General features: G+C 39.6%; 1 protein-coding gene across 2 annotated transcripts; it reads right to left on the bottom strand.

The window, feature by feature from the left end:
• HELLS (helicase, lymphoid specific) lies at positions 1-21,015 on the bottom strand. 2 transcript variants are annotated; one of them, XM_050340865.1, is made up of 22 exons: positions 20,972-21,014; positions 20,763-20,884; positions 17,070-17,192; positions 15,772-15,831; positions 15,246-15,282; positions 15,089-15,153; positions 14,568-14,609; positions 13,607-13,831; positions 12,840-13,022; positions 12,433-12,576; positions 11,630-11,826; positions 10,858-10,954; positions 9,766-9,927; positions 9,106-9,248; positions 7,804-7,942; positions 6,282-6,365; positions 6,075-6,194; positions 5,016-5,132; positions 3,915-4,074; positions 2,420-2,516; positions 2,135-2,211; positions 1-519 (listed from the first exon to the last, which is right to left on the bottom strand). In XM_050340865.1, exons 2-22 carry the CDS (start codon positions 20,865-20,867, stop codon positions 422-424), a joined length of 2,475 nt encoding a protein of 824 aa, XP_050196822.1. In that variant the 5' UTR covers positions 20,868-20,884; positions 20,972-21,014; the 3' UTR covers positions 1-421. The 2 variants fall into 2 exon arrangements, 1 of the variants encoding a protein (XP_050196822.1); XR_007632208.1 differs by lacking the exon at positions 1-519 and adding an exon at positions 2,851-2,912 and having other exon boundaries at positions 20,972-21,015.
• Positions 21,016-22,127: the final 1,112 nt, after the last annotated feature.

The raw sequence follows: 22,127 nt of genomic DNA, 5'->3' as shown, positions 1-22,127 counted from the left end.
TATTTATTTAACCAAAATAATTAGCAGAAGTTAAAAACAGAAGCTACAAAAATGGCTTGAACAAAGGCGCAAGTTCTCTCCCAAATAACACCATAACTGACACCATATTTTAAACCAAAACAAATGGTGTTTTAGGACTTCCACAGGAAGATTTTTTTTTTACACAAACTGCCAGGTTTTACCACTGAGCACAAGAACTAGCTGCAAACGTGAAATATGCTCATTTTCTTAGTTCTTTGTGAGAGCCTACTAAAGCTACAACAAACTATCACCTGCATTATACTCTAGAACATGCTAAAATTCACTGGAAGAACACAAGGGATTTGAACGAGGCTGTAAACAAAGTCAGCATCAAGGATCAGTATGTGTAAGTGACATCTCTGGAAGATCTGCAAGAGTACCCAGAGGCCACATTTGCACATTAAAACACACATTCTCCATTGGACTCTGATGACTCTTCGAGGACTTTGAAGACACCCATTTTTTCCTTTTTCATTTTTTCAGAGGTCTTCATTTGATCTAAGATTAAAACAAAACAAAGGTCAACAATAACAAGAGAAGTGTCTGCAGCCTTACAATAGCAGACACATTTTTCCCATGGGATTTGGAAAACAAGTTGATAAAACCATTTTGGTCCTTCATCAAGAGTTTGCTATTGAAAGTTTGTGTTTGAAAATATTTTTCAGTTGTATACTTCTAGAAAAAAATTCCAACATCTCTGGCTAAATCTGAGTGGAGATAAACAGTTCTAAAAGCTGCCTGAACTGGTCTCATTTTCCAGAGAAAAAAGTCCAGAATGCAGTAAACCTATTTAATGAAGTTACTAGGAGAAACACAGAAAGTTACAGCTCTGATAAGTAATATTCTCTTTCTAAAATTCAAAGACCTGCAACTTGTTTTCCCAGCACTTGCAATCACTATTATTGCCCTTCCAGTAAATTTAAAGCTAATAAAAAGCTATTTTAGTCATATAAAATACTTATGGCTTACCAGGGTGGGAGGTGGTTTTCCGTTTCTAAAGCATTAACTGCAGTTAGCATCAGTAAATATTCAGTACATAATGCTAGACTAATGTCTTTGTATTAACATTTTTTGACAACTTTATTAGTTATTTTGCTTAGTATAGCCAAGAAAAAAACAACCATGATGAATACATTCCACACTAATAACACAAAATAAATGGCACTTTCTTGAAAAGAGCAATCAGATTGTTTCAAAGTCTGAACTTGTAAAGATAGAGGTAGACCATATTATCCATGCACCAAGAATAATAGTCTATATTAGCACTCAGTTAACTGACAGAAGCAGTTTTATAGAACAATGTCTTAAACTTTTTTCCTAAATTATCTGAAATTCAGCAGAAGTTTCCTAAGACAAATTTATTTTATGCAAACTATACATAGCACACTTATTTAAGGCTGTAATTTTTACTTCTAAGTTCTGTAATGACTGGGGTTTTTTTCTGTATCTGTGCTTTGAGGATTGTTCTGCTAAAGATGCTGAAGGAAACAAGGCATACTAAATCTATTAATCTTAGAAAAGTATGTTAAATCTATGAAATGGACAAGAATTTTTGCTCTCTCAGGAAACTTAAGGCTTTTTTAATAGTATCTTGGCCTGATGAAGCACTAGAATTTGCAGACAACCTCAGAAAAAAAGCTGTGGTTTGGTTGGGCTTTTTGTTAAATAGCTGATCCACTGGTAAGCCATGGTAACTCTGAAAAGCTCCATTTATTTTCCCAAAAAAAGTTAGATTATATTTTGAATTACAGTCATATCAAAAAAGGTTTTTAAACAAGTTTGCTGAAATAAACCTTTACTGAGAATAATTTCTATTTTGATCAATTAGAACAATTTTCCTTGAAAGCTGCTTTGCTAAACACCTCCTAATCTATGCTTTTCATTCACAGTATGCTCAGGGCACACTATGCCTGAATGCGGTTTTCTGGAGTACTTTTAAGTTTTTCTTCAGCAAACCAAACTGAAAATGTCAGCAAAGAGACCAAATGTCCTTTTCCAGATGGACAACACAGCTGTAGGGAAGTGAAGTTATGGTAGCTTTCTATATACAAAGACTCTTACAAAATATGAATTTACTGTTGCATAAAGAAGACAGATGAAAACTCAGACTTACCAATAAGATCACTTCTATCCAAAAGTAACTCTAGATCTTTATCACTTATTACTTTTTCTTTAGATCCTTTTACCTCCCTGTTGAAGAAGAAATAATTTTTCTTAATACACATAAAAGCATGTTAGTATTGCATGAAGTCAGTTTTCCCACACAGAAGAATCCCTAAGACATTCTTTCCACTAGAAAGATCCACATACCACTTCCTAAGACAAAAGAGCTATTGACAGCTGCTTGAAAGCTACAAGTTACAAACTCATGGTCCAAGAAAACATGAAATCTGCATACCTCTCATAGTCTCTGGATTGCAGTAATTCTATTAATTCCTGAGGGTCCAGGCAGCTCTTTGACTGTGCTAGGCCAGATTTGCCACCTTTAAACTGATCTGTAGAAAGAAGAAATTTTAAGAAAGTACAGAGACTGGAACAAATTATGTAAATAGTTAAATCAATGCTGGATGCATATACTGACTAAATTACTCTTGCAAATCAGAATTAATGCTATGTTTCATTGCATTAGCCCTCAGATAAACACACCTTACACCAACAGTCTAAGTGGTGAAAAACTCAGAGTACATGAAGGTTTACATGCAGGTCTTTCACTTTCTATGATGTGTATGTATGTGTATATATATATAGTATGCAGAAGAACTGATTGAAACGCCAATTCAACATGCACACACGCACACGCAGAGCAGAAAAGCCATTAGTTCTACTTACAGCAAAAACATTGTAAATAAAGTTATGGTGGATGCTGAAGTTTGTTCCCTTTGTATTGTAAGCTGGTTGAAACAAAGTAAGTAGTATTAACCGCAAGACAGGAAATCTGTGAAAGGTACGTGGTTTGCAGACACCAGCCCTCAGTTTAATGGAACAGACATGACAAAATAATACCCTGACACAGGCTGGTTTCTTGGAGACTATGCTAGTAGTTATTTACAACAAATCTGGATAAAACCCATATAAAATACATACTTTAGTATATGGCAGGAATCTACTATTAGAGCCCATTCTGTGCTCATCTTGCTCATGTGCTGTTGTGTGCTAATCTTGCCACTTTGGTTTTTGGTCAGATGGCAGTCCCGGCAGTCACACCAGGATAGCAGTGGCAAAGGGATTACAAAGAAGAAGGCTAATGCTAGGACAGAGTAAGCATCTAACAAAGATTAGCTAACATCATCCAAAACCAGAGACAAACCACAGCTTAGGCTTGAAAAGCAGTGCACCATGCAGTGGACAGTTACAGGCATGGCCTTTCTGCCCCTTTATGCCCTCATGAAAATGCCTTTTTTTTTCCCCTTAATATGGGAATATAAGAACTATGAGAAGTTTTTAACCTCATAATATAAGACTAGTTACTGTTCAGAAGCCCACACCAAGTCACAAGAATTGTAATTTTTCAAGTGAGCTTCATGTTTGAAACCACTATATATACAGAACTACCATCCAAATGTCACAAACAGAATAAGATGCAGAAGCAAAGCAGAATTCCTATAGATTCTATACAAGAAAATTTATCCCTGAGACATGTCAAACCAATCACATTCTAAAGACTTTCAAGTATGACCAGCTATATAATCAAGAATCACTGTTGCTCCATCCATGATAACAAGGACTATTGTTCTATTCAGCACTATTTCATCATTCAAACAGAACTTCTCTGTTGTAGTTATAATGTACCAGACAGGTGCAAACAGGATGCTGAAATTTGTTACAGCTTGAGATCTGAAGAAGCAACGCATGCTGACACGACAAGCAACACATCATAAGAGAAAGATACTAACTTTTGTGGATTATCAGCTTCTCCAGCTTCCTCTTGGCAGCAGCTCTCTCCACAATCTTCTGGTCAATGGTATTTGCTGTCACAAGACGGTAAACAACTACTGGCTTTGTCTGGCCAATTCTGTGACACCTGTCTTGGGCCTGCAAGTCTGACTGGGGATTCTGAGCAGACAAAGAAACAAGTTAAAAACAATTCAGCTAGGTCATTATCCTTTTTTTAGAGGGACACATCACAAGCAGCATTTTCAATGGTGAGCTCAGAGTCAGAGCAGAAGCAGCAGGCAGGAGAGAGACACTGTAACAGAACTCTACTTGACTCTTGAATCTTTTGACTCAATCTCATCCATGACAAGCTCTGCTGCTGTAGCTGCACAGGCAGAGGAACCCATCACCTTGGATGCTTCTGCACCATGTGCTGCAGTTTGCAACATACAGATGTGTTTAATGATAGATTTAGATGAGTTTTAGGTGTAGGTTTGTAGAAATTTTTTTGAGGACAATAAAAAAAGTATTTAAAAAGTTTTCAGGCATTTCTAAAGGAGCTTTAGCTCTTCTGAAGCTGAATAGTCATGCAAACAGCAACACTGTCTACTAAAACAAAATGAAGAGGTCCTCAGTCATTTACTTCCATAGCTCTCTTCTTCACAGCCTCCAGACATACAGGAGCAGCACAGTCCTAGCTAGCTGAAACACACGTGGCAAGCCACAGGAGGAAATTCAAGGGACTGGGACTAATATGGCAGCTGTTGTAAACACCGAACCCACAGAAAGTCCAGATACATTCAAACTTAAGTAATAAATCAAAAGAAGGAAATGTATCTGCAACAGAAAAACCCTCCTGCTTTTGGTAACTCGGAGGTAAACAGGCTAGTTTTAGAAACCAACTTTTAATGTTGTATTCCATAATGTAGGACTTCTCAAATGAGGCTGCATTATCTCACAAAATGTTTGCACACACACTACATACTATTATCTTCATGTAACACCTCTTTAAAGTTATAGAAATGGTCTATGCTGTAAGGGGTTCATAAACGATTGTCAAAAGCAGCAAGAGAAAGAACTGTATGACACATATCACGAGGTTCAACAATCTGTCAACATACCCAGTCACTGTCATATATGATAACTGTGTCTGCCGCCGTTAAGTTAATGCCCAAGCCTCCAGCTCTTGTACTCACTAGGAACAGGAAGACTTCAGGGTCAGTATTAAATTGATGCATCTGGAAGAGAATTCATCCATTAAAAAAAACAGATGGATCAAACACACCATAGCTTATCTTTTGAGAGACCTACGTTTAAAAAGATGAACACAGATAAAATACAGCACAAGCTGTCAGAACCTTTAAGAAACATTGCATGCACCTGGGACAGGACAAGACCAAGAAGTGAAACAACTGTGTTTTCTTATTTTATGATTCCAGTCAATGAGACAGCTACACTCAAAGTGGAGATGACTCCAAATCACATTCACCTTTGCATGATCTACCATCCAGTGACAAGCAAGGTGTCCACAGTCCAAGCTGGCAAAGTCTAAAAACGTAGTTACTTCTAGATACAATGACAGTCTAAAACACTGATGCCAGCATGACTGTAGCTTTCAACCACCCTGGTAGAAAACTGAGTGTATATAATTTTCAGGACTTCGACCACAGAAGAAAAAAAAGAAACCATCACCCCACACCCAAGCTCTCTAAAAGACCCATAACCTCTCCTGGATCTCCTGGACACCAGCATCTGCAGCACCAGAAGCAAATCACAGAACTGAGAAGAGCCTTGTTGAACTTGTAGTACAAAATTCTACCGGCTTAAAGAAGTCATTACAGCTTGCTGACATGTTAGCCCTTCCTCTTTAAGAATCAGGTTTAACAGTAGCAACCTCAGTGGTTAGGGGTTTAGTTTTCCTCAGCCACATCAGTGGCACATAAAAAAATGGGGAAACAAGAGTATATGAGTACCCACCAATCCAGGCATACCCCAGGTTAGTAGCACACCTTATTGCTTCAGTATTTCTGTGCTGCAGGTATCAAAGCAGAAGTAAAGACAGTTTTCAACATAGATGTGTTTTCCCTTTAAAGGTTAAATGCCGTGCAAAATCATGTTCCAGTGTCACAGGGACAAGCAGAATTTGCTAACACTCTTGAAGAGCATGTACATCTACTTACATTTTCTTCTCTCTCTGAGTAGGACATAGAGCCATCCAATCGACTGAATTTGAAGTCTCTCAGATAACAGTAATCCATCAAAATGTCAAGCATCATAGTCATTTGTGAGAACAACAAGACCTACAAAACCAGAAAGATTCCTCAATACAATTTTTTGTTCATAAAGAGAAGTGTATCTCCTCCCTCCCCCACCCCCTTTAGCTTTACCTTATGTCCTCTCTTTTTCAGTTCTGGAAGCATTCGGTCCAAGAGTAGAAACTTGCCTGAATTCTTTACTAGATCTTCATCAACCTTGGAACAGGGAAGAGGGGATCATATATTTTAGGAGGGCAGGATACCGAGGGCTTCCCTAACTCAGAAGCATCAAAAAAAGCTGTCTGAAAGCCTCTCACTGAAACAAATGCATACCATCTTTTTAACTAAAAGTCTAAGACTGGAAGTAACACTAATTTCAGCAAACAACCTTGAACCAGTTAAATCATGATAAAATTAAATTTAACCCAAAACTGGGCACTTCACATGCCCAAATAATTAAAAAAAAAAAAACAACTAAGTAGTTTTCATCCCATTTCTAGAAGGAGAAACCCTGATGTTGGTAATTTTTCCTCATGGAAAAGCACTGATGTTTCTTTCCCTGCTTGTAACTAAGGCACAAGGCTTCCACCTTCTGGACACAAGGAGGCACTGCAGAGCAAGTTAGTACGCATCAGCCAAGAGGTAGAAGTTCACAGCACAAGTTCCCACACTGCTGCCTTAAACCCCTCTTCTGCTCAAGAGTTTGTTAGATCTAATTCTTGCTATGGGCCAAGAGTAGGGATATAGACACAAACTAAGGTTTGAACCATACCACCTTGAATAATTCTGATTATATTTGGCTAAGCAGGTAGTAATGCCTGCAGGTGCTGTCAACTGTCAGTCTCCATTTTCTATACATTAACTAATTTTCCCTCACCACCCCAGACTGGGGTATCTGCTTTCTATACACTAACTTTACACTGATAAACTTCAACAGCTTGCTCCTGAGTGCAGCTGAACCTGTTATCACAAGTAAACACGAAAACATGACCACACATGCCCACAAACCTACATTTAGAATGTGCAGGCAACATCTAGTTGTTCCAAGATTCTTTCAATTTAAATTACTTCATACTTTCCTATATTGCCAACTGTTTTGTGTCGATTAAACTGCCATCTGGCCTTTGTGATATAACTTGGATTTTTCCCACGTTGAGGAAGAAAAGGGATGCTGTATTCTCTAAGCTGATGACTGTTGTACTTTGTTCGGTCCTTTAACAACTCACACTTAAATGTTACGGCTGCACCTCCTGCAGAGTGTACAACTTATGTCATGAACAGTTCACCAAGGTCAGCACGTTTCAAAACATAACCCTCGTGAGGAGACCTTGAGTCAGACCCTAAAGCACCTGGAGTCAACAGAACCCAGCGACTGCATTCCACAACCTTCCCAGCAGAGGAGGAGCACTGCCACAGTACATACAGGACACTATGGCATAACTGTGCAAAGACTGAATGAGCACAGAGGCTAAATGGGCCTCTGCAACTGCTGCTGCAGGAAGTTTCAAATAACAAAGCAATATAATGCTGGAACTCAGCAGGGAGGCATATGCCAAATACATTGAAAAGGTCATTCTTTTACTGCCATCAGCTCACAGTCTATTGCTTTTTAATGCCTGGAATAAATTTCCTCTAGTGCTTTTAAAATATGTACCTTGAATTGTTGTGTAGCAGGATCCAACGGATATTCAATGAGATAGGGGTGATTACAACACTTCCTCAGTAACATCATAATATTCTGCAGTTTAAGGTTCACCTCAGAATCCATGGGAATGCTCACTTCTACAACTGGCCTTGAAAACATACATCATCTTATTAGTATTGAAAGTGTCACCTTATTATGCTACAAATATTTAAAAAGAAAAAAAACACAACAAAATCAAGCAATGGATTCACATGCTGCATCAAATGTCCTCAAAATCCCTCAGAGATAGTAAAGCTATTACCAAACAAAACTTCTTACAGTGCCACACTTGGCAACGAAGGCACAACAATTTGCCATTACTAGTTTAAAATACAAAAGGGCAGTCAGTAGTAATTAGCAAGAATTTAGCTTGTGCAAGTCACCCAGCACAAAATGGAACAGAACCAAGCCCTCTCCAGATCACATGGTGAGACCTCCTGTGGATCAACACATAAGATATTCCAGAATCAGCTCTCTGCCTATCCCATTTTGGTCACACATAGACATTCCAGGATTCACAATTAATATAGCTATTGAGTTCTTCTACATCTAAGTACTGTCTCTGACATAGATCCATACATAGCATAAAACTAATACAAACATATTTCATTGTCTCTTCTTGCAAGCCACACTGGACTACAGTAAAAAACTAGCAGAATAAATGTGTTTCAACCCTGAAGATTAACATAGTTTTTCTGATACCCGAGGGACTTTCAACCAATTATGAGCCACCAACAGAAGGAAGACGCTTGGAGTGGAGGACACTTGGAGTGATGGCATTTGCCTTCCCAAGTAACTGTTACATGTGATGGGTCCCTGTTCTCCTGGAGATGGCTGAACATCTGCCTGCCCATGGGAAGCAGTGAATTAATTCCTTATTTTGCTTTGCTTGTGTGAGCAGCTTTTGATTTCCTTGTTAAACTGTCTTTATCTCAAACCACAAGTTTTCTAGCTTTTACTCTTCTGATTCTTTCCTCGATCCTGCTGGTGGAGGAGTGAGTGAGTGGCTGTGTGGGGCTTGGCTGCTGTTTGGGGTTAAACCACAACAATGTCCTGAAGTTAACTATAATGAGTCAGTGAGTGATGGTACAACCTAACCATTGCTATCATAGCTCAATGAATACTAGGTAAAATCAAAGAAACAAAGCATAAAGCTTCCAGGATAGTGAATAACTAAACACATTCTTCTTGGTCAATTTCAACAAGCAAAGCTCTGGAAGCAAATTAAGAAGGAAACAGACAGTACAATAAAGAATCTTCTGGGGCAGGCACCTTTCTTTTTCTACTTCCTCTTGCATTTTGCTGATCAATCTTTCCAAGTCATCAGGTGAACCATTATGTTCTTCACAATAATCAACCACTTTTCGACTACGGCGTTTTGGTCGGCCTGTAGGACTCAACTCGACTACTTCTTCCTGTGGGAAATGAAAACGTTTCCATCAGCAGCAGTTAGCTTCAGTCTAGAAGGTCTATGCTGATCCAAGAACTCTCAAGAATAGAGGCCTTCAGTGATGTACCTCATGCAATCCTTACTCAGACTCAGCAGCTTGAAGTTTGGCTAAGTAGAAAATGTAGCACAAATTTTAAATTGCAGATTTTTGATTGTAAATTTTTTAACTTTAGGTTTTGAAAGTTTGTTTGATTTTAAAAAGCCACATTAATACCTTTTAAGCTGAAACTGTCAATTCTATGAAAACTGTGTTCTTTTCCCCCTCCAGCTACAAGTAATCAAGAACATATTTATATTTGTTTTAGTTCTGTGCCCACAGGCCTATCACAGGAACTGCCACCGAAATAAATAACAAAAGGATCAGACTAAAAATTTAAGCAAAAAGAGGGTCTAGTTACAACAGTAAAGAAGCAATACCAATGTGGTTTTGCCTACAAACTACTAAAAGCAAGCACATTTCTTACATCCATATCAGCAGATACCTCATTATTTCCAAGCAGTTTCCTGATGGTGCGATTCACAATGGCAGTATAGAAAGTTTCTTGCTTCTTTGTCAGTGGTGCGTATACCACAACTTCTCGTTTAGGAGGAACCTCCAGAGCAACATCGGATTTCAATCTTCTCAGTAAGAAAGGTGTCAGAATCTGAAATGGTGAGCAGATATTGCAACTGCTCAGACTCTCAACATGGCTAGTTTAAAAGAAAAACAAGACAACAAGACGCAAACAGGTCTACTAATGTAATGCTATTTTGCCAATTTAAAGCAAGGGAGTTAATCTGCATATATATTTGATTTTTTAATATGGATGCCTACTCCTAAACTGTCACTCGCATGCTGGTAATAACGTGTTGAAACAACACATCCACTGACATTTTAGAAATTTTGAAGTGTTTAGTAAGGGTGTAGTAGTAACTACATTACAGACCTTTCATATAAATTCCAACAACTGAAAGTAATGTTATTATGAAACAGCTCTTTTTGCTTGTTATATTTCCTAAATCAAGTTATTCTGGAAAAGTTCCAAACATGTAATCAAAATAAATAAAGTCATCAACTATTATATATAGAAGACACAGTTTACATCTCTCACCATCAGTTTATCACGGGAAAATGATTGGTCTGTAAGCGTTTACTTCCACACACCCTCTTAAATTAAAAAAAAAAAGCTTTGAGTGCTAGTCTGAAGACAGGCACATTAGTTTGTCAAAAGGTACTCTGTTTGACACCTCAAAGTTACATAAATTCCCTCAAAGTTATCTTTCAACAAAATAAATATACTAATTAAATCTTTTGGCAAAGAGAAGCCTATAAACTGTAATTAAGTATGATTAAACTCAACTCAGTTCCAGAATAAAAATGAGTCATTATCAAAGAGTTATATTGTTTCTTCAGCATTTTTAAGTGTTGTAAAGATTGAAGAAACCCACACAAGTCTAAGGAAATCCAGAAGTGTCACAACAAAAACCTCAGACCCAAAATTCAGCTCCACAAACAAGATTTTGATACACTTCATAATAATGGTTAATGTCAAAAATAAACTGTGAAAAATACAACACAAAGGATAAGTGAAAACCTGGTGCAGCATATGCAAGATGTTTTGCTCCCTTTCTTTAGCAATAATATCTTCAGCAGTTTCTGTAATGCTGGTAATATCAAACCAGGATTCAAAGCTATAAAAATAAAAGAACGGAAAAAATTGGTTACTTCACAGCTATTAAGTATACTATTCTTCTCTTATCCTGTGATTTAAGAAAAATAAAGCCCTAATATCCATCATGAATACAAGGTGTACAGAAGGAATTTCCGAAATACACCTGGCAATTCAGACGCTTGAGGCTGTAAGCGATTTGTAAAAATACTTGTATTAGTTGAAATATTCACTGTGATCTATTATATTCAATCTAGTCTGTAACTTTTTCCAGAATTAGTCTGAAGGCTGTCTTGGTAGTGTTCTTCCACCTGACCCCCTACTGCTGCAGAAAAGGAGATGTGGGTCTTGTGTCTGCCAGCCTCACACAGCTTTCTCCAGCACCTTAGGAGAATCTCAAAGCAGCACCAGGCACTTATGGTAAGACAAACATCTCTCACCGCAAATGCTCATGTCTTTGCTCAGAGTTGAGCTTCTGCTATCATGGAGATGACAATTAATTCCTTCCTTCCTGAAACAACTAAGTGTGAGGCAAGAGACATTTCAAAGCCTTTACCACCAAATAATCACACGAAATTACAACCATACCATAAAACAGCTCTTCACAAGCTGATATATGTTTAATTATTAAAGAGTCACACTAATGCTCAAACAGAAAAAAAACAGAGATAGTTTCCATTATCAGATTGCAACCTACCTTTTCAAATCATCAAACACATCTGGTAGCAGGAAGTTAAGCAATGACCAAAGCTCTGCCAAGTTGTTCTGCAGGGGAGTACCAGTCAACAGGAGTTTATTGTCTGCATTAAAACGTTTCAGTTCTCTGATAAGGCGGCAGTTCATATTTTTAATCCTGTGACCTTCATCTACTATCAGGTATTTCCAGTAGCACTGCTACAAAAAGGAAGGGTATTTCAGTAAATTTTAGCTTTATTCCATCAAAACAGGGGCAAGATGAATTAAGCAGCAATAATGAGACTGATACTGCCTGCTACAAAGATTCTATTATTTACTGTAATTCACCGGTGCCACACTCCTAGAGCTGAGTCCAAACAGTTAATGCCGCTCATCTGCTTCATGGTGACTGCATTTAGTAAGCTTAGGGGTTAAAATAAAATTTCTACAAGAAACTCATCTTGCTGAAGGAACCATTTTGATGTTAACCACAGTATTTATATGCTAAGTACAGTTTTTACTCCAAGCCTCCCTAACCACCACCTATAGAAAGATAATGAAAAGAGCAGGTATGCTATAACTATCTGCTTAATTTTTGGATAATTTTGATAAATTAATAAATTTGGATAATCTGTTTGAAGAACTTCTTAAGCATTAAATTCCAGCACTACTCTACCAAGGAAGCAGAAGCGAATGCCAGCACACATGCTACAGTATGACACTTGCTGTACAGGCAGCACGCGAGTTGTTTTACTGTATTCAAAAGCACTGCTGCCAGCGATGAGGCACAGCACTGTCCTAGAGCTTCCAGGAGAACTTAGATACCTGCAGGGCATTCCTGTCTCGCATTGCTATTTCAAAGGAAGTAATGACCACAGGATGGATTTGGAGTGATCCTTGTCGTCCGTGAATTTTACGAACCAGCTTCCGACGCTCCTGCTGAGCTCCATGATAGAGCATCAGTGGAATCTGTAAAAGACAGGTTACAAGTCAGGGAAACTAAGCTCATATTAACCTAAAGAGAAGACAGTAGATATTAGGAGATCTCTGACAAGAAGGCTGTAAATACATACATAGCAAGCCACAGCAGAGTGTAGTAACCACATAAACACCACAATTAAATAAATTGATGTTCTGTAGAGAAAGTTTCAAGGCAAAGAATTAGAAGAAAAATTAAGTAATTTGTGCTTTTAAACCTAAGGAAGTAAAAGAAAAGTCTTAATTTCCTTTACCTCTGGAGTAAATCTCTTGAATTCAGACATCCAATTTGGAAGAGTAGACAAAGGACCACATACTAAGAATGGACCAGGGACTCCTCGCTCCACCATCAGGGCTATTGTTGCAATACACTGGATTGTCTTCCCCAACCCCATTTCATCAGCTAAAATGCCATTAATGCCATTTTCCCAAAGCATCTGCATATGCAAAAAAAAAAAAAATAAATGCAAATTAATCAACACACCGTTGGAAAAGACAAAGATCTTTAGGAATGTAACACCCGTGGAAACTCTCCACTAGACCCATTTTATATTACAAATGAGGATTCTCTCTATTATGAATAAACACAAGCATCTGGTAAACCCCCAATACTCTCATGTAAATGTATGCATTCCAGTACCGTATGCCTGACTATGGTGCAAAAAACAGAAGAGTATCAAAAGTATGTAACTTAGTGTTATATCAAAAGGCTTTAAATTCAAGTACAGCTCACATTATTCCAGGTTTTACTCATGCCACTCCAAAAAATTTACTTAGTTCCCCTCTCTGAAAGACCAAGTTACTGTGCTGATGTTCAAGTTTTATATAATCAAGTATCTTCTGTGGGCATAGCTACCTCACCCACAGGGAAAAGGTGCACCTCCTGGCCAACACAGCCACCTGCTCCAGCCAAAGTTCTTTGTGCAGACACTGCCCGTTCTGCCAAGTGACAGAGTAACCTCTCACAAAAGAACAGAAAGGAAGACACAGAAGTTCAATCTCATCAACAATTGCTCCATACCCTTAGCCACTCCATGCCTTCCACTTGGTACCACCTCATTACACCGCCAGTAAAAATCTTTGGCTGCTGAAAAGGCACTGGCTGTCCATTAAATTTCCGTACTGGATCAAGAAATTGCTTGGCAGTGTGTCGTACAGCTTGACACAATCTATCCTTAATGACACTATTTGAGTCTCCATTTTTCTGCAGGTCTTCTGGACGCAGGTTGTCAGAAGAGCTTTCATCCTATAGAAGGAAGTTCAAGGAACACATGACAAGTGGAATGCACATCCAAGCTCAACTAAGATACGTTTCCCGAATTTACACCAGCCTTAATGTACAGTGGAATAAGTCAGCCCCTGACAGAAAGGCTTCTTTTCAGTATCTGTTCACTCAAGAGCACTTTTTAGATTATTTACTCCTTTAGAACTGAAGAGCAGTGAGACCTATTGAAGCTATCTGGTTTATAATTTTCTACCCACAAAGCAAGCAGACTTAAAACCTTCCTCACAACACCAGGCACTTAATGCAGCTATTTTCCTTCTGTAAGTGGGTTCTAAAGAATGTTGGGAAGCAATTCAACTAAACATGTAGCATTTGAACTGCTGCAAAAGCAAAAGAGACCTCACTTGTTATCTCCACACTTGAATGCTTAAAAATTACTGTCTTAAGGTCTTAAACACCAGTACAAATACTTTTTAGTAAGTTCCTACTTCTTTCATTTTTGTAACTACAGGCATTCTATGAAGTATAAAAACATTCAAATTCAATTCTTTAAAAATAAAGTAGAGTTTCCACCTTTGATTTCTGAAATAAGTATTTAAGTGCATTCACTTACACTACCTTTTTAAACTTTAATTCAGGACCTCATTTACTAGCAGAGATGTTTATTTACAGGCAAGTTTAGAGCTACAAAGTATAAAAAGTCCTCCCTCCCTTTGGGCTTAATGCACTTTAACTGCAGTAACATGTGCTGACATACCTGATTTTCCACTTTACTCTTTTTTGCCACTGATAGTATTTCCTGGAAACAAAGGAGGGGAAAAAAATACATGCTTATAAGCTTTTCAACCTTAAAGGCTACTATAATTTGTATTTCATGTGATCTTTTCATTTATTCTGCAATCTGAACATACTTTAAAAGCTTTCCATGCAACACCATCAATCATAACAAACCAGACCACACACCAGAGAATACATCTCAATTACAAAGGGTAGCTGAAAATTCAACTGGCAATGCAGACTCTTCACAGTTTGCCTCCCTCAAGACTTGAAAAAACGAAAGAGCATCCAAATTCTACAGGTGCCAAAAGATTGCTTGTTACATGGATCTTTGCTGGAAGAAAGTCATATCTCACAGACAGACTAAAGATGGCTGATAATCTCTGGTAGCAATGTATGAGAGAAAAGATTGCTCTAAAATAGAGATGTCATAGCAGTTGCCTTACCCATTAAAAGTTGTGCAACAAAAATCCAGACAGGCTATTTATAGTTAAGGCCTACCTCTTTGGACATAATTTCTGAGATGTTATATGTTCCATCTTCCCTCCCTCTCTTCTTTTTTGTACCTATAAAGATAATATTTGAGTTATACAATGTATCTAACATTAAAGACACCAAAAACACCCATACTGAAAAAAGGCAAAGCTTAATGCATTACCTGATTTGTCCTCTTTGCCATCAACTGGGTTTTGGCCCTAGAAAATAAACATAGGAAAAGGTTCATCATCTTATGCATCTCTAACTATCATGACAGAGATAAAATATGTAATCAGACTCAAATCATTGCCTTTGAAAGCTTCTTGAAACACTTCCACTATTAAGCAGTTTTCAAAAATAAAGCAAAAAAAGGCTCCACTTATCTTTTTTACTTCTTATTCAGTATCTTGGTTGAACACAAAACCATTGCTAAAACAAAAGAACTCCTCAAAACAAAGTGAAATCATTTTCTGTAACACTAATTAGAGTAGAAACATTCTTTTAAAATTACTGACATGGTACGCAATTTTTAAGCACTTTGAAACAATCTTATTATGGTTAAAATATAGATGGTATGTTATACAGATTCTACAAGTCAAATACTGGCTAATCAAACTTACTTATTTTACCTACCTTGATCAAAACTAACATTGGAATTTCTCAGCCTTTTATTCAGAAAGTTGCATAAAATAGCTACCTAATCTTACCTTGGCAGATTTTAACATCATCTCTCTCTTTTTTTCTAACTTCTCCTTCCTCCTCTGTTCCTAAACAAAATAAAAAGCACACGTGCAATTTTTATCTTTTCATAACACCCACAAGAGTACTATCCATTATAGAAATAACAGGCATAGATTACATTGCTAATACAGAGTTCCATGTATTCTACAGACTTTGTTTTTGCAATCTCACTAAAAGTCTCTGTTCTGACACAGTTTAAAATGATAAAGCAAAATTTGGACAAGAAAGTGCAACTGTTCTGAATTGCTTGTCAGTAAATACTTTGAACACTTAAATACAGTAATTTAGGAAGACTCCAATAAAAATTTCTTGTGTTCCTTGTGTTCCCTTTAATTTCTTGTGTCACCACTTGTGTTCCTTGCAGAACAGACAGCAATGTAAGTAGCCTAGAATGCCTTTAACAAAGAAGTGCTTCTATGTCTTGAAGAACTTAAGATTTTCACTCCATCTACTATTTCTACTTGCTGAAAGCAAAAGGATCCTGGAGAAAGAGATAAGAGACCTTGGTATTTATCAGATGCAGCAAGACTTAGTACTGAATCATTCTGGAAAGGAAGTTCCTGTGGTCTGGCAATTTCCCTTTTTGGAGAACATTGTCCTCAATCTTTTCCTAAGTTTCTCCCCCTCTCTCAGGCATAAATTCTTATAAGCTTGCCCATAAAGGTACAGTTAAGAAAGTAAAGATAAAGCTTCATATGAACTCAGAAGCCCACGGATTAAAAAAAAAAACAACTAATAAAACTGTTTTATGGAAGCTCTTGTTTGGGAACAGCATGGCCTCAGATCACTGTAATTTATACATTTGTTTGAGGGAGGCCTACATTAGCATCTTGAAGGGACGCCTCATCCTCAGCTTGCCTTAAATAATACTAACAGGTTACAAAACTTCCTACTTTGCAATTGTTTGCATCTTCTATCCTCCCTCCAGGTCTTCTAGCTCCCTTAAACTTCATTTCTTATTCGAAATACTTGTTTTCCTAGCAGTAAGGCCAACAGAAGAATTGTGAAGGCATCAGTTCCACCTTTACTCTGTGACTTGAAAATTATAATTCACGCTCTTCCCAGTCTGATTCATCAATTAATTTATAGAACAAATTCTGAATACAATGTAAAGCACCACTTCATTCCTGTGCAGTAGGGTCCAGTAGATTTTAACATTACAAATGAAATCTTGAATGCATTTTACTTCAAACTACTGGATGGCAAAAAAAACCCAAACAGGCATCACCCTAAAAATCCCCACTGAAGACAAAAATATACCTACCTCTAGTTGCTGCTGCTCCATTTTGGTTAGCAAGAATTTGGAATAGATGTTGCTTTTTTCAAGCAAATGTTGAAGCCTCTTATAGCGCATTTCACTTGACTCCCTGTCCCAAGAAGAGCGAGCCTGGCCAACAAAAAGAGACGTATTTATAGATACTTCAGAGCTAATGTTTTTAATATAAACGGTTCTTTAGGATAACTACAATTGTGTCTCATACACACACTCCCTTTTTCCTTCCAGCCATTATACATCTATGATTCATGACTGTATGGACTCACACGCAGCTATGAAGTGCTGCAAAATGAAAGTAACTGAGGGTTGCATTCACTTGCATATGCACCATACAAACAGCCAGTAAAGCAGCACATGGCATTCAAGGGTCAAAGATAATTTAACTCCAATTTATAGATTTAGAGCAAAACTAAAATTAAGTTTATTTGCAGCCTCCAAATTTCTGAGGGAAAAAACCCTACCTGGCAAACTTCAGTACAGCTTTCCAAGTATTAGTTGGGACTCCTCCATGTGTCATTCACACAAAGTTACAGTTTCTCATTAAGAACAAAATATTCAGGTAGCTATGAAACCATCACACCCAGTTTACAGAGTTCAAGATAACTCCTAGGGTGAAAACAATAACTTCTGCTCGCTTCACTTACAAAATCTAAAGCACACTTTTCAAAGTAACTTCTGCTGAATTAGTAATTTAGAAGTTTGCAAATTACTCTTCAAAACTCAGCCCAAAACTCCCCCTAAAGTAAAAAAGCATGCACCTTTACACATTCATCTAACGTTGCCTGTTAAATTGAAATATCAAACAAGTGATAGAATGATTTAGTTTGGAACAGACCTAATGCCATCGAGTCCTACCATTAACCATCACTGCCAAGTTCATCACTGAACCATGTCTGTAAGCACAAAGTCTGTGCGCTCTTTGAACGCCATTTCCAGGGATGGTGGAATCACTGCTTCCCCGGGCAGACTGTACCAATGCTGGACCAGCCTTTCAGTGAAGAATTTTTTCAGAATATCCTCTCTAAATCTCCCCTGGCTCAACCTGGGGACGTTTCCTCTTATCTTACTGCTTGTTACCTGGAGAAGAGATCGACTCCCCATCTATCTACAGCCTCCTTCAGCTGGTTGAAGAGTGCAAAAAGGTATAAATTAGCATCTCCAAGAGAAATCCCAGAGAGGTAAAATGCAGAGCTTTAAAGATGCTTATCTATGCCATAGCCTTTGGAAGAAACTGGGGGAAGGGCCCGCTAAGAGAGAAAGACAAGGGCATCTTCTGAAACTAAATATACAAATAGGCAGGGAAATGGGGTATTTCCTGAATCATGGGACAAATTGTGTGACACTGAAAAGGTGGAGCACGTTTCTCCCCTCAGAAATCAAATCTTCATTTGCCACAAGTCATTCTAATCAGCAGCTATCACCTCATTCTTTTATGTGAGAAAGATCTATCTCCACAATTTCTCTGAGGGGAAAGACTGCATTCTCATGATTCTCCATCCAGTTTTTATTTCCTTCTGCTCTCCCAGTCCAGGTTTTCACCTTCAGATGACAAATACCTGAGCTCAGAAAGATCAACTCTTGATGGCAATGCCAAGAGAGGATACAATTAAAACTAAACTACTTATTCAGCAAATTGCTATTGCTCACTTTTTACTGCAGTGAACACAGCATTTTTCCATTAACTGGTCAAACTGAAAGACTGTTCCCTTGACCGGCTGCAAAAATTTCAAGGGGAAAAAAGAAAACTCAAAGATGCACAGCACCGAACTCATGGTATCTCACTTTGAGTCAAACCTTCAAGCCTCATGAAAGTGGGACTTTTTTCCCCTTTGACTGAAAAGGTCAAAAACTTGCCACTCTTTTTCATCACTCTACATTCATACGTATTTGCACAGCGCGGTATTTTGCCATTAGCCCTCAAAAAGGACTAGCAACTCCTTTGTTGACCTGCTGTACAAATCACCTGGCTGGGGGTTTGATGAAGTGACAAGCATAAGAAACACACAAACTCCCCCCAAAATGCCTGTAAGCCAGAGTCAACTACATGAGTAATTCCCCTCGTTCTGACTGGTCCCAGACTGCACAGAGAAAGACTGACAGAAGCACAAAGGACAATGGACCAATAACCCTTGCTGGAAGGAAGTTCTGTGGATTCTCAAGAAATGGAGACAACACAAAAAACCCACAACACTATCACATTATAGCATTGCTACAGGAGTGGTTGGTTGTGAAAGAAATTAAATTTTAAGTCCTTTTCTCAATACTTCCTGTGCAATGGGATAATTTGCTCTACAAGGGTTTCCTCCTTCTTTCCTCCGTATTGCCTGCAAATTTTTAGTCCCTAGTCTGACCAAGAAATATTTGAAGTTCAGACAGGCTGTATCATCATTTACTGTTTGCAACAAAGAATATCATGACACTTCTGGGAAAACTGGTACTATTTTCTAACTACAATAGCACAAAATACAGCATCCTATAAGGATGTGTGTCCTTATAAATTCCAACTATTTGTAGGGAAAGGAAAAAGAGTAATCAAAATTAGTTCCAGGCCTTAAGAGACTGGTATTTTTCATGCCCTTAAAATAAGGCTTCAATTTTTAAGACAGTGAAAAAAACATACCCACCTGACTTCTCAAGTATACTGAGTAATAGTACTACTTCCTTGAACTAGAAGATCCTTAAGGTCCCTTCCAACTCAAACCATTCTATGGTCCCTTAGAACACAATTCCCCAAAAGAGCATTTAAGAGGATAGTTCTTTCAAGCTTGTATTCTGATACCTTGATAATTTTTATCTGCACAAAGGTCTGGGAGCTTTCATGTTCTCTCTCCAAAACAGACTGGTCAATATCAATCAGTGCTTAACACTAACATATGAAAACACTCACAGCAAGAGAGAAATGAAGCATACACCACTGGCGTTGGGGATGTACCATTTCCCTGAAGCAGCCTGTATTTCCTGTATCATAAGCAAACCGAGGTATGCAAACCAAACACGGTCTCCCAGGATGATCACATGTACGCTTCTCCTGGCAGCAGCGCCAGGTCAGGAGCAGCTCCTGGACAGCTGTGTGCAGGGAAAGGCAGGAGTGCAGACCAACAGTGACTGGCATAAACCCGATCGTTTCAGCTGGGCTTTGTAAGCTAGGCTACTTCCTCGATGCAGTTCTGCATAAACTATACCTGCTACCCTAAGAAACACATAACGGGGCTTATTTCTGGAAAGGATAAATGGAATTTATACAACTGTGCTGCAGAGTTCTACTCAAGTACCTTGTTTGGTGGGGCCTTTTCAACTAAATAGGGACCACAAGGAGGAAAAGAATGGTTATGTACACATACAGGAACACGAACAGAAAAAAATTGTCTTTCACGTTTCAGATAAATTCAGAAGAATATAAACTTACTACCCTTTAGGAAATCGGCTCACTTTGAGGGCATGATACATTTTTTGGCTCAGAACGACAAAAGCAAAGTGGCAATCTTCTCAATGTAAATATCAATGCGTACAAAACGCAGCAAGCTTCTTGCCGCTAGCCTTTAAAAAATAAACATAAAAATGAAAGCCTCCGGTGGATGAGAAAAAGGCGCTAGTGCGCCAGTCACCGCCCGCCCTTCGCAGCCGCCCACGCTTGTTTGTTTTGAAACCCAAGGAGCCGCACGCCCGCAGGGCTGCCCTCACCTTCTCCAGCATCTGCCGCTCCTGCTCCAGCCCCGCCGCCTCCAGCTGCTCCTCTTCCTTCAGCATGGCCGGCGTGATCACCGCCGCCTCTGCCTGCTCCCCCATCTCGGCTCCCGGCGGTTCTGCAACGAGCGCACGGTTACCCGAGGTGACCCCGGGCCGGTCCCCCGGGCCGATCCCCCCCGGCCGCCCCTCACCCTCACCCTCACCCTCAGTGCTGCTGCTGCTGCCGCCGCCGTCCTCCCCGTTCCTGGCGGGCATCACCCCCGCTCCGGCTCCGCCGCTCCCGCGCGCGCCGCCTCAGCGCCCGCCTCGCGAGAGCAAAAACCGCGCGCTGCACAAGCCGCGCGAGAGACTGCATCCGCTCTCGCGATGCCCCCTGCCCCCCCGCGGGGGCCATCTTGGGTCCTGGCAGGCTCCTGGCACGGGCGGACGCGGCGGGAGGAGCCGCCTGGGGGGCTCCGGTCCCGCGGGAATGGGCTGCCCGGGGACGGGGGAGGAGTCACCGCCCCTGGGGGGGTTTGAGGAGACACTGCACGTGGCGTTGAGTGTCATGGTCTAGTTGGCGCGGTGGTCTTCGGTCACAGGCTGGACTCGAAGATCTCCGGGCTCTCCTCCAAGCCGTGATCCTGTCCGGAGCCCCTCCGCCTGCAGGAGCGGCGCCGGTGCCCATCGGCACCTGGACACCGGGACATGGCCCCTCCTGGTCGGCTCCGTCAGTGCACGGGCCTGGGGACTTCCTTGGGCACTGCTGGCTGTGCCACGAGAGGGCAGCGGAACGCTGGAAACCCGGGTGGGAGCTGCGCTTCCTCAGCCGACGGAAAACCCTCTTTCCCCAAACAGGCACTGCGTTAATATAAATATTTCCAGTGTTCCGAAAACAAATGCTTTCGCTTCACCTAAATAACTCACAAGCTGTCAAAATAACCGGGCTTATCACTTCGAGTGCTGTGCTGGTAATTGTTCGCGCCTGTCAAATGGCTGTTTTAATGCTGCTCCACGCACACGGTGACCAGCGCTCCTGGTTCTAAAAAGAGACCTGGGAAGGGGGAGGAAAGAAGAAACAGAAGCACAAGTCTAGTAATAACTTAGGTGGATGGCATTCTTCTCATTCCCAAAGCCTGACAGGCCGATTCTGGATGTCATAATATGGTTTATGGCAAAGTGATTCTGCTCTCCAAGGCATAGTTTAGAGGTTAACTGGAGACAGCGCTGCATCCATTTGAGGGAATGTTAGCAGGGAGGAATGTTATTAACCCCTAATAAAGTTATTTTATTGGCATTGTGGCAATTGAATGCAGGCTTTTTCAAGCTTCTGTTTCACTAGCAAGTATTCTCAAGGCATCACAGCGAATAAACAAAGAA

The sequence above is a fragment of the Myiozetetes cayanensis genome, unplaced genomic scaffold (assembly GCF_022539395.1).
Source record: "Myiozetetes cayanensis isolate MyiCay16 unplaced genomic scaffold, myiCay2020 scf10, whole genome shotgun sequence".
NCBI classification, from domain to species: Eukaryota; Metazoa; Chordata; class Aves; order Passeriformes; family Tyrannidae; genus Myiozetetes; species Myiozetetes cayanensis.
This window is presented reverse-complemented; position numbering and strand designations above follow the sequence as displayed.

Bases quoted from the DNA above. Each gene is read 5' to 3' on its own strand.
- HELLS (XM_050340865.1), bottom strand. From the start codon at position 20,867: ATGGGGGAGCAGGCAGAGGCGGCGGTGATCACGCCGGCCATGCTGAAG. The intron at 6,366-7,803 runs GTACATATTTTA...CCCTGTTCCAAG, and splicing joins CTGCTACACAACAATTCAAG to GTTGATGAAGATCTAGTAAA. The intron at 4,075-5,015 runs GTATGTTGACAG...TTGTCTGCTCAG, and splicing joins TCATATATGACAGTGACTGG to AATCCCCAGTCAGACTTGCA.